Raw genomic sequence first — 15,662 nt, 5'->3', positions numbered from 1 at the left:
CGGTGTTAGGAACTTCTGATATATGCTTGTACCCCCACAGTGTCTTCCTTTTGTGAGATCATGTTGACGTAAGAACAAGACATTAGAAAGAAAGGGGCCAAGACCTACTGCATTAAAGTGTCTCTTTTGTAGTGTCTGGCACTGCTGGCTCGTGTTAAAGAGAAGGCAACTGTGCTTACTTCATGTTTACTTTCTCTAGAAACCGTTTGTTCCTGCAAGCCCTTTAGGCTCCCCTTTCCATTTTGTTCTTATTTAGCCCTGTACACTCACCCGCAGGAATTCATTTTGCACTTCTACATGTTGAAAGTGCCCTACTTAACTCCTTTCCTACCAGCCACAAGAACTCCAGTTCTCCAGATCTAGTTGCTGGCTTCTTTGCCTAAGACTCCCTTACCCCATTGCATCTAAAATGCATCTGCAAAAGAATACTGGTTGTGTGAACCTGACAGATTTTTTCCCCTTTTGAATGGCTTTATTTGATTGCCAGTGCCAAGGTTAACTCTGCCTCCCAGGTTTTCTCTGCTCACATCTTGCACCTTATGCCCTTTTGACCTTCCCAGTGATTTTGTCCTCCCTTGTACATCTGGGCTTATTTTATCTTTTTCTGATATCTTCTGGTCAGTTGTGAACTTCTTAAGCCAAGGATTGACATAATGTTTCCACCTGTGAGTTCATTGGTGCATAGCAAATAGTTGTTAAAAGAGCGTCCCTCTTCAGAGTATTTTTGGTGAAAAGGGTGGACACAAAGACATCTGATTGGATGGGAAAGGGTTTCCATTTTGAACAAAAGCTGAGAAACTGTGTGGGGTGCATGTGTATGTTTCTACTGTAGCAGTGCAAGTCCTGCAGGAGAATTGAACAATGATAGAGTCTGCTGAGGTGTGCGTCTCTTCCAGATATATATTCAAGAAAATCCTCAGGGTGCAGAATTCCATTTGAGTTGAGCGTATTTTCTCACTGCTTTGCTCTCCAGAAACTTATGAACATAACCTTTAGAACAAGCTCTACAATAATTCAGTTATGGACCTTACCACATGTATTTTAAATACATGATTGGATTAGCTCACTGCTTTTTTTTTTTAAAAAAAAGGAGAAAAAGGGATTAAAGGAAACAGATTAAGTAATGTGAAGGATGATGATTAGATTTGCTGTCATCAACTCTTGTCTCTGTCATTTTTCAGTCTGAGTCACTAATTTCTCTACCAGTTTAACTGCGTCAAGAGTTTTAAATTCCTGTCTTTGCCAGTTTGTGGAGTAGTCCCTGGGCACACTTCTGGTGTGTTCTGACATCTGCATGCATCAGGTGCTTTCTGCAACAAAAACTGATCTGTTTTGTGGAGATACATGCACATGAACCCAGAGTATAATACCTGCTCCTAACTTTATTCATGGTGTTTTCCCTTGTGTTCTGTTCCTAAGTTCTGGATAACATGAGCTCATTCACCTCACCAAGTGGTAAGTTTGTGCTTTTTAGTAGAGTATATAGTTTTGAGTAGGCAAAGACTTTCAGCACCTGTAGTTTTAGTATTTTGGATGTAGTTGCTAACGTTAGCGTTAGTGTCCTGTAGTTTTATGCCAGTGATGAGCAGGTCAGCAAAGAAGACTCAGAAGACTGTACTACTGCTGCAGAAATGGAGGGTATGTGCTGCTTAGGAGACTCCTGTTCTGACTAGTCAATCTAATTGTTTTTTGATGGTACCCAATATGCTGAGCAGCTCTGGGTGAGAGCCCCTTTGTTGGGTCCCAGGCATTAAGCTGCAGATAACATCCAAGAGACTAACTGCCAAGGTCAGAACCCCAAGTTCCTGTGTGGCATTATTCTGTCCCTCCTGGCTGGGGTGACACTGAGGATCTGTGGCCCTTTTATTCTGCAGTGTCAGTAAATTTGCTTCCATATTACTACACATTATATACATTCCATTTTTCCATCGATAGATTCCACATTTGCTACACATTACTAATGTGTAAAATGTCATAAGTCACAACAACGAAATACCTATTTTCTATTTAAAATATATTCTGGAATCAGTAGCACTGGTCGTGACAGCAATGTTTGACTATTGGAAGGCAAGTGCACTGCAGACCTATCTTTTGCCTTCATCTCCCCTAAGGAGACTCACATGCTGAGACACAGCAGCTCTAACATCTACCAGGTTTGTTTTGTTTTTCCTCTCCCCAAAAGTAGTGACAGCTCAGGGCACTGTGAACAGCAGACCTGGCCCTTCCATCCTCACTGGAGAAGGCAGTACAGAGGGAGGCATTCATGAGTATCCCTTGTTCCCCATCAGCCCAAGGGTAAAACAGATCAGACAGAGATGTTGTGTGGCCCAGATTTGGCTGTAGTAGGGTAGAGTATGTTTTTTCCAAGCCTTGCAGTTAGCTCCACATCTGGGATGCTGACTTGTGCTCAACAGCTGGATAGCCTCCATGTGAACCCACTTCGGGCTGGCAGATGAAACTAAACTGGAGTTAACTAGTTTTCTCACCATCCTCTGTGAAGCCTCTGTGACCCAGAAAGCACCAATTTCCCAAGCAAAGAGGGATTCTGCTCTTCCTCTATGAGGAAGCCATTAAATGACAGTAATAGAAAATTGATATCATCCCTACCAACACCATTTCATCTTATTTTGAACACATTGGTGTTAATAAGGTTGTAAATTGAAAGCATCTCTGATAGGAAGAGAGACTGAGTAGCCTTGGCAGGCAGGATTGAAATAAATCATGCTGCCACAATCTCACTTATAATGAGGGGAGGGGGATTAAACGCACACACAGATGCCAGCTGTCTAAAAGTATTAACACTTCAACAGACTCAGTACCTATTAGAGTTTCTTTGCAGGAATTCATCATTATTTGCTAGAAATTATCACAGGGAAAGTAGGTTGATGATCAGGAAGAAAAATCCACAGAGGGCAGTCTGCTGGCCTGTGGGTTAAGGATGTGGTGGAAGTCCTGTTCTCTGATTCAAAAATAGAACTGGCCATGACACTGAAAAGCATGCTGCTAGGAAGCAGTTCCCTATTAATACCTTAATAATATGGCCTCAGTGACCCTAAAAGCCCTTCTCCAGAGAAGAGTGTTTGGAGATGAAATCTGCTGAGGAAATGTGAGAGAATTATAGAACTCTGTGGTCTTTAGAGGGTAAAACACCAGCAGGTCCTGCAAAATATCTGTGCACTCTTTCACTGTTGTTGCCACTTAGCTCTTTAAAAGTCAGCAGAAATGTGTTAAGAGTGATGGCTCCTATGCTCCTCACTTTATTTTTTTCTAAAATGTGTTTCAATCTGAGCATCTGAAACGCAGGTTGCACTGGGTGAAAGGTGTAAGTGTAATTTTACAAAGTATATCTCTGGCTGACATGTTTCCATGTTGTCTTCAAGTGCTCTTAAACTTTCCCTTAACAGAGAGAGAGGTGATCAAAACCATACAGGGTCCATAGAAGAGGGGAAGACATATATTGTAAGCTGTTGGGGTTGAGTGGGTTTTGGGATTTGTCAGCTTTCTTTGTGCTCCAGCATGTTTGAGATGTTATAGTTCACTTTTGTCTTTTCTGTCACAAGCCCCACCTTTCTTTCGCATACGTAAAGTTCTCTTTTATGGTGGTAAGAGCTCCCTTTTCTTTTACTTTTTTTCTGTAGTTTTGGCCCCTTGGTGTCAAGCCTCTCCGTTACTGCATAGGTGGCTAGGTAGCAGCAGTTCATGGGCTTTTGCTTCTGTGGTTGCTTTGCATCTTCCTTCTCTGCACCTTAGTAGTGTTTTGAATGTCCTACCTCAGAAAAAAGTTTGAATTGTTTCTAGTGCACTGCTTAATTTTGTTGAAATAACTGTGAGTTTTAACTTCTTTTTAACTTCTTTTTTACCTACAACCTTTATACTTTGCTGCTGTTACATCCACCACTGTTACATACGCATGGTCATGTTTTGACAGCTAACATCATGGCTAGGAGAATTTCAGAAAAGAATTACTGATGGCCAACTTCACTTGTTGTGTGCATGATGTTAAAAAAAAAAAAAAAAGAAAACAGGGCTCAAAGACTCCCTACGAGATTCTGACCTAAGTGCACATCACAGTGAATCTATTATTTTGGCTTGAGTGGTTAAAGGTATGTATCCACCTTTTCATGCAGTGGTGATGTAATTTGTACTTCAATCACAGGAGCTGCTGGCTTCAGCGTAAGTGGCACGTAGGAAGGTGGTAGTTCCCTTGTTTTTGGGGGAGACTGACTTTTGGATGAAGCCACGCCTTCGTCATGGTGTGCAGCCAGCCTCTGCGTCAGACCTTCCTTCTGCAGGAGCAGTTCTTCCCCCATGCAGGAACAGACCTTGCACATATCAAAGTTAATGAAGTTTTAATTGTGCATTGATTTCCTCACCCTTGCAGAGGGAGTTAAGCGTGGGTATGGTTATTGCTTTGCTTGTTTCCAGTTTTACATCTGCAGAGAGGACTTAGCATTTTCTATTGCAGTTGCTCTACAGGGAGATCAGCAGTTCAGACACCAAATTAGGGGCATACTTCCTTAGTGCTCAAAAAGAATGTTAGATTTTTTGAGGAGAAACATGAATGTACTTTCCTCAGCTTCCAATAAAAGCAAATTCACTGTGGAGAGTAATAGATCACAGTATGTGTGAAGTAGTAGCACATGTAAAACACTTTGTCAATTGAATCATCTTCCCTGGGGTTTATGCATCTCAGATATTGCATGTTTTAATTTCTTTTGAACAAAGGGTAGATTTATTTTTTCCCTTTTTCTTGGAGATTTTATCTGTATGGATCTGCTAAAAGTGAATCAGAAGAATTAGAAAGAAATCTGTGTTATGCTGTTAAAGGGGTTTGCAGTCGACTCACTGGAGTGTTCCATTGCTTCGGGAGTTGACAAGGCTCATAGAGTAATTATGCATGAGAAGTTCATTTTTTTTTTGTATTTTCAGTTGGATAATTCATAATTTATTTGGCCTTTCTTCTTGTGCATATTACTGAAGCTTCAAAAGAAATGTGAAAGTTTTTTTTAATGTTTTGAAATAGCTGCAAGAATTCACATTTACATGAAAATATTGTAAGATAAGTTTGTCTGTCAGGTAGCTGTTTAGGAAGCTGTGACCATGATATATCATTAAAGCATGTGTTCTGATGATAAATGTCTTTAGCATGTATTGTTCACATATTCTTACCCACTTACTGGATACTTGCACCAAGGTACTAGATTAAAGCCATTAGAAGCTGAGAGACTTACACTTTTTAACATAGTTAGATCCTGTTTGCACATATTAGCAGTGATGTCCTTGAAGAGTTTTATTGGGTACCCACACAAAAAGCTGCCTGTAAGTACATGAGGGATGACATGGAGGAAGCCTGGGGGTGCTTTTGGGAAACTTAACAAGTAGGTTAAAAATGGGAATTGTGGGCTGATCAGGGGTGGGAGTCAACAGCTGAAAGATGGTAGTGTGGATATAGGCTGTGAAGGTCCTTGAGAGCAAAGATGCGGAGCATATGTTCCTTTCCTGTGAAAGAGAAAGGAGAGTGGTAGTCCAAGCAGATGATTTCTGCAAAATGTAGGTCTGAATATGGCAAGTGCTTTAGCAGTGAAGGTATGAGCAAAAAGGGTTGCTTTGTGGAGGTATGTGCATTACCCAGTGAAGAACTGCATTGTCCAGACATAACCTGGGTACAAAGACAGCATGAACTGGCGAGAGGAAGAGGCTCAGCTCACCTAGGTATATATGGGTTGCTTCAGTGGACTGCATACAGGAAGACAGTAAGTATTAGCAAGGCACTTCTCTTTCAGAAGGGAACTGATGTAATTTCTCCAAACTGGGGTCAGAGAAGGCTCCAGCTTGTGTAGTTTCTCGTGTGCTAAAGGCCTTAGCAGATGACTTGCTAACCCGCCATACACATAGTGATGATGCTTTTCATGCACAGTAATGTGCACGTGCAGGCAGTCCATGTGCTGCTTAAGAGTAAATAAAGTCTTCTGGGTCATGTAGACAGGATTCAAATGCGTTTGTTGCGGGAAGGTAACCTGTATGTGAAGTGTAAGGTAAAATTATGGTAACTACTTGAGACCAAGCTGGTGGTGAGAAGCTGTCTGTACAAGCTCTCAGTGGGATGTATGGAAATGAAATAACAAGCTATGGCCATACTGGGAGCTTTTTATGATACCAGAGAACAATTTGTTGCCCTATTTGGGATGTGAAATGGAATATATCTGGCTACGTGTTTCCTTTTTTGTGGCACAGGAAAGGAAAAGGCTATTCCTACAACTCTACTTGCATCATTGAGAATTTGGTTATAGGTAAAGCTGATATTGAAGTTGTTCCAGTGACCACTGATGTCAAATCTACTGTTTCTCAGTCTTCACATTGCAGGTTAAAGTTGGGCAGGGTGGGTGTTTCAGTGCTTTAGTGAAAATACTTGGAGAGAGGACTTGTGTAAAACTTCACAACTGGTCTAAACTTGCTTGTGATTGACATGTTCAAACTATAAAGAACTTGATTTTTTCTACTATTGTCTCTTAGGGAATGTGGTGTAATATATTTGTATTGCCTTTGTTTATATCCAAGAATGAACGGTTTCACTTTTCTGGATTTATTCACTGCAGTAGATGAAATCTGGACTGTCATATGTTAAATGGAAGGGCTGTAAAAGACTGCTCTTTTTATTTCCTTGACAACCAAAAAGTATTCAACAATTGGAAGTAAGATTTGGAACCACAAAAATGGACTCCAGAGCCCCACCTGTCAACCACTGAGAACCTCTGCTTACTGCCAAAATCCCGTGTTAATGCTGCTGACGTGCTTTATAAGGCTTTCCTCTGCCTGATGCATTGGTGGTTGGTAAATTCAGACCTAACTGATTTTTTCCTTCCTTGCAGAGCATGAGAAACACAGACTGTGTAAAAGTGCAGACTATATGAATTTACACTTCAAAGTGAAGTGGCTGTACAACGAATATGTTCGTGATCTGCCTGCCTTCAAGGGAAAAGTGCCTGAATATCCAGCGTGAGTGTGTTGTGTCTCCTGTAGTAAATCCTCACTATCCATCTCCTTTGGGTTGTTTTGAGGGTATTCAGTTGGTTCTCCTGTGGCTGCCTTTATATAAATACAACATTTCTTTGCTGCTTATTCTCTACGTTTATGTGCATCTTTGTTCCCTGTGGTGTTCTGTGCCCCTGTACCTGACACAATTCAATCCCTTATTGTACAGTGTCATCCAAAGATCTCAAAATTTAGCAGTGGCATAGGCAGTCTTTTAAACCATGTGTTTTTTGTGCTTGCAGTGTGGGCTTTGGTAGATTCTTGAACAGCAGAATTCTAGATGGGTGCTTATGTTCTTGTGTTAGTAAATATAACTGTATCTGTATGAATGTCTATGTATCTGTGTATGAACATGTCGTGCGTGCACACACACACCAGAGTTTGTAAGTAAAGATAATGTTTTTGGTTTCTGACAGGACCAGGTGAGTTAGTTAGAAATGTCAAATAAGCTCTTGCTCTTAAGCTCTAAGCAATTGTTTGCAAATTTGCAAAAAAAAACCAAAAACAGTAGGTTTCAGACCTAAAGAAAATTTGAGCCTGAAAAGTTGTCTGATCAACCTGGTGAGAATACTGTCCTGGTGAGAATACAAAGTCCTTCCCTGGCCTAAGGCAGAAGCAGATAGGTTGTTTCTGACCGGTGTTTGTCTAACTGGTTTTCAGAAGCTTGGTCGCTCCACATCACTGTTACGCCTCCACCGGGATTTGGGGGTTTAACACACTCGACCTTCTTCCCTTCTATATCTTCCTTGCTTCAGTTGGAGCTTATTATATCCTGTCCTACTAGCCTGGGCACGGAGAAGAAATTGTTCCTGTTTTACAAGAGGCTTCTGTTCTTCTCATGTCCCTTCCCAGTCTGTTGCCTGTTCCCATTTGTTCCTACCTTTCCTTCTAAGTAAGGTTTACTCACATCTCTCCAGCTGGTCTGTGTCTGGACATAAAACACCTAGACTTAGACATTGATATTTCATCTAGGCCTTGCCTTGCAGACAGTGCTCTGCTCTAGCACACTGGGATGATAGCAGCTTCTTTCTTTCTTCAGTGATATTGTCAACCAGTGATGTTTCCAGTGGGTCACAAGCCAGCCCCCAGGCACCCTTGACAGTGTCCTACCTACCTGTTCTTGCCATCTAGCATATGTCTGTTTATTGCTGTCCAAATACAGCACTTTGCATTTGCCCCTCTTGGAAAAATATCTTGCTTGGACTGTGTTTCCAGTCTGACATTTTGAATACTCTTCCCGTCCTCCACTGCGCACAAGCCTTGTGTTATCTGCATGCTAATAAGAATTGAGACAGTTGGTGTAATTGCTCAGCTTGAACCATGGGCCTTGCTTAACAAATCAGGTCAGTGAGAGGCATTCATTCAGTGAATAGGGTGCAGGAGCGACAATCTCAGAAGCCTGGTTCTCTTTGTGCCTCTGAATCAGTGCAGTGTTAGGCAAACCATTACATACTCTTAATCCCTTTTTGCTCCTGTGTAATCAGAATAATGATGTTCAGTTTCATTTTGCTGTCTTTTGCAAACTGTTCTGCTCTGCTGGCTTTTGTGTGTATGAGCACTGGAGCTCATGTACAGCCACTGGCTTTCCTTGTTACTTCACACTTACATCTTAGTACATCTCACTACATCTTAGTAAAATAGACATGTTATCAGGCACAAATGATGTTTATTTCAACCATGGCCTTCACCTATTTCTACATACGCCCTTCATATCAATTACAGCAACACTTTAATTTGCTTCGTCCAAATATTTTTGGTCTTCACAGACTCACAGAATGGCTGAGGTGGGAAGGGACCTCTGGGTCCATCTGGTCCAACCCCTGCTCAAGCAGGGACACCCAGAGCAGGTTGCCCAGGACCAGTCCAGGTGGCTTTTGAAGATCACCAAGGAAGGAGACTCCACAGCCTCTCTGGGCAAAATGTGCCAGTGCTCCATCACCTGCGCAACAAAAAAGGGCTTCCTTAAGCTTACTTAAACAGTCTTGAAACTTCCTTAAACAAAGGAGTCCGTGCATCAAGTTTGCCCATCAGTAAACTCAGATGAAAATAAATTGCCTCTGTCCAGAAAATAGGAGAGATGTTTATCTTATAAACAGGCAAGAGGCTATCCACAAACTTGCATTTCTTGTTGGAACTACGCAAAACCATATTTCTCATAGTCTTGGGATACGATTGAATAAGGTGAAGGCTCCAAAGTATTGAAGCTTTTATGTTCCCTTTATTTTCTGAAATTCAGCAGCAGTTTCTGAAAATGAAGTAGCAACACAGCTGAGAGTGGATCTTCAAAACTTCCTGTTTTTAGCTGCCAGATAAAAGCTGTAAAGCGTCAGTTTCTGTAAAAATTAAAAATAAAATCACTAGCCTTTTAGGTATGTAAAGAAGTGGGGAAAGCATTCTTGCCTTTGAAATTCTGTTTTACTCTTCTGGCTCACTTTATTAAACAGTATTTTCTTCTCCAACTCTGCATGCCTGCCTACCTTCTTGCCTCTGTGCTTGCCAAAGCCCACTGAATTTTCATTGGGTACCCACATACATTAGCACAACAAATGAACAAGATTAATTCACCTGTGAAGCCTAATACCACAGGAGCCAGGCTCAAGGCCAAGCTGAAATTGGAGCCTTTTGTATTATGTTTCTATCGTGCAACCTACAGGCAAACTTTCATTTAGTCGCAAAGCACCTCTGCCTTTCCCTGCAGGCAGCAGTGAGGGGTTTTCTGTGCTAACATCGTTTGGAGATGTTGGCTGTGCCAACGCAAGCCATGCTGTGCTGACCCCTGCAAGCACAGAATGTCTCTGAAACAGCACCACAAGCCTCTGCCTTGTGTGCTGGTGTGTGACTCATTACAACGTTTGCTTCTAGATCAATAATTGAAGCAGACAAGAGGAAGATATGTGCCGTGTGACAACATTTTGAAGCTATTTCTGCATGAAATCAAATTACTTTTATTAGTTTCTGTGGTAGATTATTTTGAATATCATTTTGGATATGTTGCCCTCATAGTCCCCAAAGTCCCTCACTTGCTTAACAGCCTAAGAACAGTAAATAGTTTTTAATAGTAAAACACTGTAAGGGATGTTTGACCTAAGATAACTCTAGGTTTGTGTTACAGCTCAGAGCACATTTTTGTCCTGAATGTGCCCAGAGACTAGAAGTATTTATTAGTTGATGTATATCTTTTTGTGCTTTACTGCTAGCCAACAAATGACAAAGTTGAGGCTGGCTAGTTACAGATTTCCTAACCTGAGCTGAGTGATTCACTTTGCAGTTTAACATTCATATTAAACCTCTTTCTGGAGTTAATGATTTTTTTTTTTAAGTGTAAAAAACCACCCCAATGAACAGTACCTTTTTCCTTACCATCTTTGTCTAGACAATTTGGTGAGACAGTAAAATACCTATGCAATTCATGCAATTATATATCAACATATGGTAGCCATAAAAATGTGCAATGACTGTTTTCAACACTGAATGGCCATTTCTTATAGATTTGGTGCAATAACCAAGGATGAATGATAGGAAGTAGTTCTGCTTCTCAGAGCCAAAATTGTGGCTTCTGGCACAAACAAGTAATTTTCTGTACGTTGATCGATGATGTGTGAAGCAGCGACTTGCAGTCTCAGAGCTCTGAAAGAGGTGGAAGATGGGTTGTTGCTTCCTTGTAAACTGCCCGAGTTCTTTTTTAAGGATTAATCTGTAGTTTCAAAATATACTGTTGTAATTAAAAGTGAAATGTAGAAAGTGCAAGAAAATTGCAGCAAAATTCCAAATATACTGATTTTTAGAAGCTTGAACTTCCATTTAAATGGAAGTTTTCAAGAACATGGGAAGTGCATATGTCAATGACAGTGTTCCACTTTCACTGTCTACAATAAATAAGTCTGCACGGACAGGTTGCTGTTGGCATTTAACACTGTCTGTTACAGTTTCCAATATTAGCATTGATGTGCTTTATATTTCAAAGTGTAGAGAGCATTTAAGGCTATCTAGTATGCTCTGTCTGTGAATTTGCTCTTGATCTCCCTCTCATGTCTGGCACATGCTTTCATGTTCTTTGGAAACTCAGCCCATAATTATCACAATCTGCATGAACACAGCTGCTTGTTAAGAGGAGGTTATTTTCTGTGAAGCTCATATAAAAACCGTTTGTGTGGACTGAAATCACGCATGGGCATTTTTTCCCTTATTTGTGAATGCTGTTTAGTAATATTTGAAATTAAGATTTGCTTCAGCTGTAGTTGCACACATCGAATCCTAGACAGACATTTAAATAAAGTCATAGGTGTTATGTTGTTGCTTAAACATGGACAGGAAAATAACATCTCACTTGTGCTACGTGGTTATGTCCCACAGAGCAGAGAACAGAGGCATGACCAGCTCTAAGATCCCATTGCTGAAGCTACTTCTCACCTTGCCTGTTTATTTTAGCCAAGGTGGAATTGCATAGAAGCCTTTTGTTCAGTGTACATTGTACTTCCAGATGCCATTTCATTTAAGGCATCTCCCTAAGACACAGCAGTGGCTGTTTCTTGAAATGTGGTCTACCATTTAGCTTATCCTCCCAAGTAAGGAGAGGGAGGAGAGACAAACTTTGCTGTCCTACTTCCAGAACTTGCATGCTTTGAGGACTACTCTGCTCCAAGGCTGTTGGTCTAGCACTTTTAGCATGAACTAAGTTTGTACTTCTTTAAAATAAAAACAGCAAAAAGCTGCTTACAGGGCTGGCTGGCTTCCTGCAAAAGACCTGGAGGATGTGATGTGCTATCACCTGAAGATAATCTTAAACATTCTCACAGTGCAGTCAGCAGGCCAAGGAAATGGGAGGGTGCTCTAGAGAAGGAGTGGGGAGGGGGAGAGCAGCACTAAGGTGGAGAAAACTTCTCCCTTGTGGCAGCCCAGAAGTATGTCTGTATCTAGGGATAAAATAGCTGAAGGGCCCTGGAAGACAGACTCTTTTCCTCTCTTTATAGTCCTTCACATATCTCCTGTGAAAGATGGCAGACCTGAATGGGCAGCAGGACAGTGTGCTGTCTCTTTTGGCACACACAGACAGGGGGCATAGAGATCTCCCTTGTCCTGTCTGGCACCTGGGTGAAAGGGAAAAAATACAATAGAAGTACTATGAGGTGATGAAATGTTAAAGGAGGAACTAAGGGGGAAGATGAAGGGAAGGTAGCAAGAAAGAAGGAAGGGGAGAAAGGCAAAAACAGCACAGGACAAGTATTCTGCAGAGGCTGGGTTATCTTTCTGCTGGTCCAGCCCAAGTGATGGTACAGGCCCTGCTCATGGGTAGTTTGTGTGCAGATCTGTGGGGGAACTTTGGCTGTACACATAGATAACAGTATTCAGACAACTAGCAGCAGCAAGCTTTCACAAGGGTTGCTGAAACAGCACTGCTGTGTGACAGTAACATTGGAGGATGAGGAAGGGCAAATGTTATTCTGAGGGCATTTAGTTTACCTAAACATCTGCTGGGTGCTGCAGGGATGGGCCTGTCGCTGGGGTGAGGTCTGTTTGGAAAGCTGTGTTTCTTGCTGTAACTTTCTGTCTTTCCTGTTCCTCATACAGGTGGTTTGAGCAGTTTGTGATGCAGTGGCTGGATGAAAATGAAGATGTTTCTTTAGAATTCCTGCATGGTGCTCTGGAGAGAGATAAAAAAGATGGGGTATGTAGGTGTCTCTGAGTGGAGGACTTCGTGCTGCGTGCTTCAGTGCCCAGAACCAAATAGCAACACAGTAAATTCAGCTGTCACACAAATGGATGACACAGCCCTTTTTGCATGCTGAACATTTGGGAACACTTGTTTATTTTAGGACGTTCCTCTATGGGTTAGAGTGTTGTTGTGTAAGGTGCATATCATTTATGTATGTCTGTTCTGTTCTGCTGCTGTTAATTTGTCAACCATTGGCTTGGTGTTCTCTCTTCTCCATGTGTTTGTGAGATATGCAATGGAAATGTAAGGCACTTTGCATGTACTTAGCCATGCAGTGAGAATGTGACCTTAATCCTTAGATAGTGTAATCTTATTCTTAGTTTGCTGAGTGTTCCCAATGGAAAGTAAGAGCCTTCCAGTTTTAGTGACTGTTGGCACTGTAGACTGTGATGTTAATAATATAAGCATTCTCTTTAATGTCTCAATTTTAAGACAGTCTTAAAAAGTTCTTCACTCCCCTTTCCTTGTTAACTGACAGGCAAGCCAGGTATCTCAATAATGTTTCCAGCATCATGCTACATTTCCTTAATGCTTGTCATGTTGTAGTTGGTGAAGGATGGTGAACTGTAGCCGCAACAGAGTTGGCTATTTAGTTCCTTCGGAGAGCTTTTGCCTAATTCTGAGGAAGGAGTGGGTTTTGGTATAGTTGTCCCGTCTCCAGCTCTAAAGATGACTGAGACCTGCATGAAAGGTGTGCATTTCAGATCTTCCCATTTGAGAATGACTCTGTACTTCTGTTTTAGTTCCAGCAAACATCCGAGCACGCTCTGTTCTCTTGCTCAGTGGTGGATGTCTTCACCCAACTCAATCAGAGCTTTGAGATCATTAAGAAGCTGGAGTGCCCAGATCCTGTCATTGTTGCTCATTATAACAGGAGGTTTGCCAAGGTAATACCCTCATCATCCAGCTGTTTGTCTGCATGTAGTGGAATGCAAAACAGTATGATGTTTAGAAGAACTGTGGTCTTTGGCTTTGGTGTTATTTCCTGGAGATTTTCTGTTTTGCTAGAGGACAAGTAACAGTACTCACATGTTGTCTTTGCAGACTATTGGGAAAGTGCTGATGCAGTATGCTGACATCCTGTCCAAGAGCTTCCAGTCCTACTGTTCCAAGGAGAAACTGGTGAGTCAAGCTGAATTTCACTTTCATTCTGGGGATTCACATAATTATCACAATTAAAAAAATAAAAGAAAAAAAGGTTACTTTTCTTGCATCGTACCTGACTGTGTTTACAGTGTAAATATTTTCAGTATTGATTTTTATCATCATTTCTAGGCATTTGTGGATTGAGTTCTGGCTTGGCCATAAAATAAAACTAGGTTGTGAAGGTGATTTGCAGGGCTTGGAGGCTGTCAGGTCCAAATGAAATTAACTTCTTGTCTGTCTGTCTGGGTCATACATCACAGAGGTGATTTAGGAAGAAAAGGGGGGGGAGAAAAAGGCACAAGGACACGGGTTGCCCTCTAGGTCTGTTACACAGCAGCACTCTTGGTTTACTGATGTATCCATGAAATTATCTTACTGTTTAATCCTAAAATAAGTAAAATTCAGGATATTAAATTTTAAAATGGTCTGAATTTTTGGGTAAACCTGTGTGGTACCAGGAGTTGGACTCAATGATCCTTATGGGTCCCTTCCAACTTGGGATATTCTATGATTCTATGAAAGAAAGTTTGTGGTAAAACTGTGGAGAAGGGTACAATTGTGAAGAGCTCCCTGATCTGGTGGTTTTTTTTGTTTCTTTTTGTTTTTTTTTTTTTCTGGAACTGGCCATCTGATTTCAAGCTGGAAAAAGGAGGGCTTAATTTTTTTTAGGTTTGAGTGCTGAAATTTTTGCTTGCCCTACCTCCTGTTTGACTCTGAGAATCTGTGAGATCTGGTGGTACTTGAGGGAGGGTGTTGAGACACAGACTGTACCACCCATGAAAATGTGTTGCCATCCTGAGCAGTAACAGGCACCTGCTTTTGTCCCGTCAGCCCTGCATCCTGATGAATAACATCCAGCAACTGAGAGTGCAGCTAGAGAAGATGTTTGAAGCTATGGGTGGTAAAGAGGTAAGAGCGCTAAGAGACCGAGCATTACTCATTCCTACTGCACTGTTAGTAGCTAATTTGCGTCATACCCGTACTTGCAGGCTGTAGTCACAGGGAGAGCCCTGTGACACTTGGCACTTACACAGGCGTGAGGGGGCAGCCATGTCTGAAGACTTTTCAACTAAATTTATCACAAGATGCAGGAGCATGTGTTTCGAAGTAAGGAATAGTATAGAGGAGGGAAAAAAAAAGGATATGTACTGTGCTCATGTGGGCTGGATGTAGGCACGGCTGGTGGTTTCTCAATTCTGAAGGAAGACGCACAGGTCTGAGAACTGTTGACATTAAGACCTTTTACATGGCATATAAAAGTGGGACAGTGCCTTTTGCATTAAATGTCCAATATCTAATATATTGCAGACATGCAAATATATGAGCTCTACTCACGCTTTGCTGGATACTTGGATGTGTCCATGAATACAGATACAGTTCTTAGTTTTTGTTCTTTGTTCTGAGATAGCCATTTTTACAGAAATAAGGATTTTCTCCCCCAAGTCACTGTTTCTGTTTTGATATAATCTGTGTATTTTTTTTTTCTTTTTCATTGCTTTTCAAGACTCAGGAAGATGGAGAAAAGGCTGCTGATACTGATGTTAGGAAAAATTAGTTTTCTAAGACTAAGTGCATTTTCTTTTGTTGTGTTGTGGTAGAACCTGTGCTATGATCTGTATGCCAAGAGAAAAATCCACTTTGATGGGCAGTTTAGTTTTTGTTTGTACAGCTGTTACAAATCTTTCTTGTGCTTAGTGGCAGAATTCTATGAAGTGGCAAAATAAAGATCTACCCCATGATGCAAAGGAAACTGCAAGGTTCTCAACAATCC

The 15,662-nt window shown here is 41.3% G+C and overlaps 1 protein-coding gene across 6 annotated transcripts in view; it reads left to right on the top strand.

Annotated features, from left to right (window-relative positions):
- Window positions 1–15,662, top strand: part of UNC13B (unc-13 homolog B) — a 219,894-nt gene that overhangs the window by 168,003 nt on the left and 36,229 nt on the right. For all 6 annotated transcript variants that reach the window (XM_083818327.1, XM_083818325.1, XM_083818328.1 and 3 more), the window contains 5 exons: window positions 6,870–6,996; window positions 12,601–12,697; window positions 13,489–13,632; window positions 13,790–13,867; window positions 14,723–14,800. In XM_083818327.1, the coding sequence (XP_083674453.1) occupies window positions 6,870–6,996; window positions 12,601–12,697; window positions 13,489–13,632; window positions 13,790–13,867; window positions 14,723–14,800 (524 nt within the window). The remainder of the gene's footprint in view (window positions 1–6,869; window positions 6,997–12,600; window positions 12,698–13,488; window positions 13,633–13,789; window positions 13,868–14,722; window positions 14,801–15,662) is intronic.

Source organism: Anser anser (assembly GCF_964211835.1).
Source record: "Anser anser genome assembly, chromosome: Z".
In the NCBI taxonomy this organism is placed as follows: Eukaryota; Metazoa; Chordata; class Aves; order Anseriformes; family Anatidae; genus Anser; species Anser anser.
This window is presented reverse-complemented; position numbering and strand designations above follow the sequence as displayed.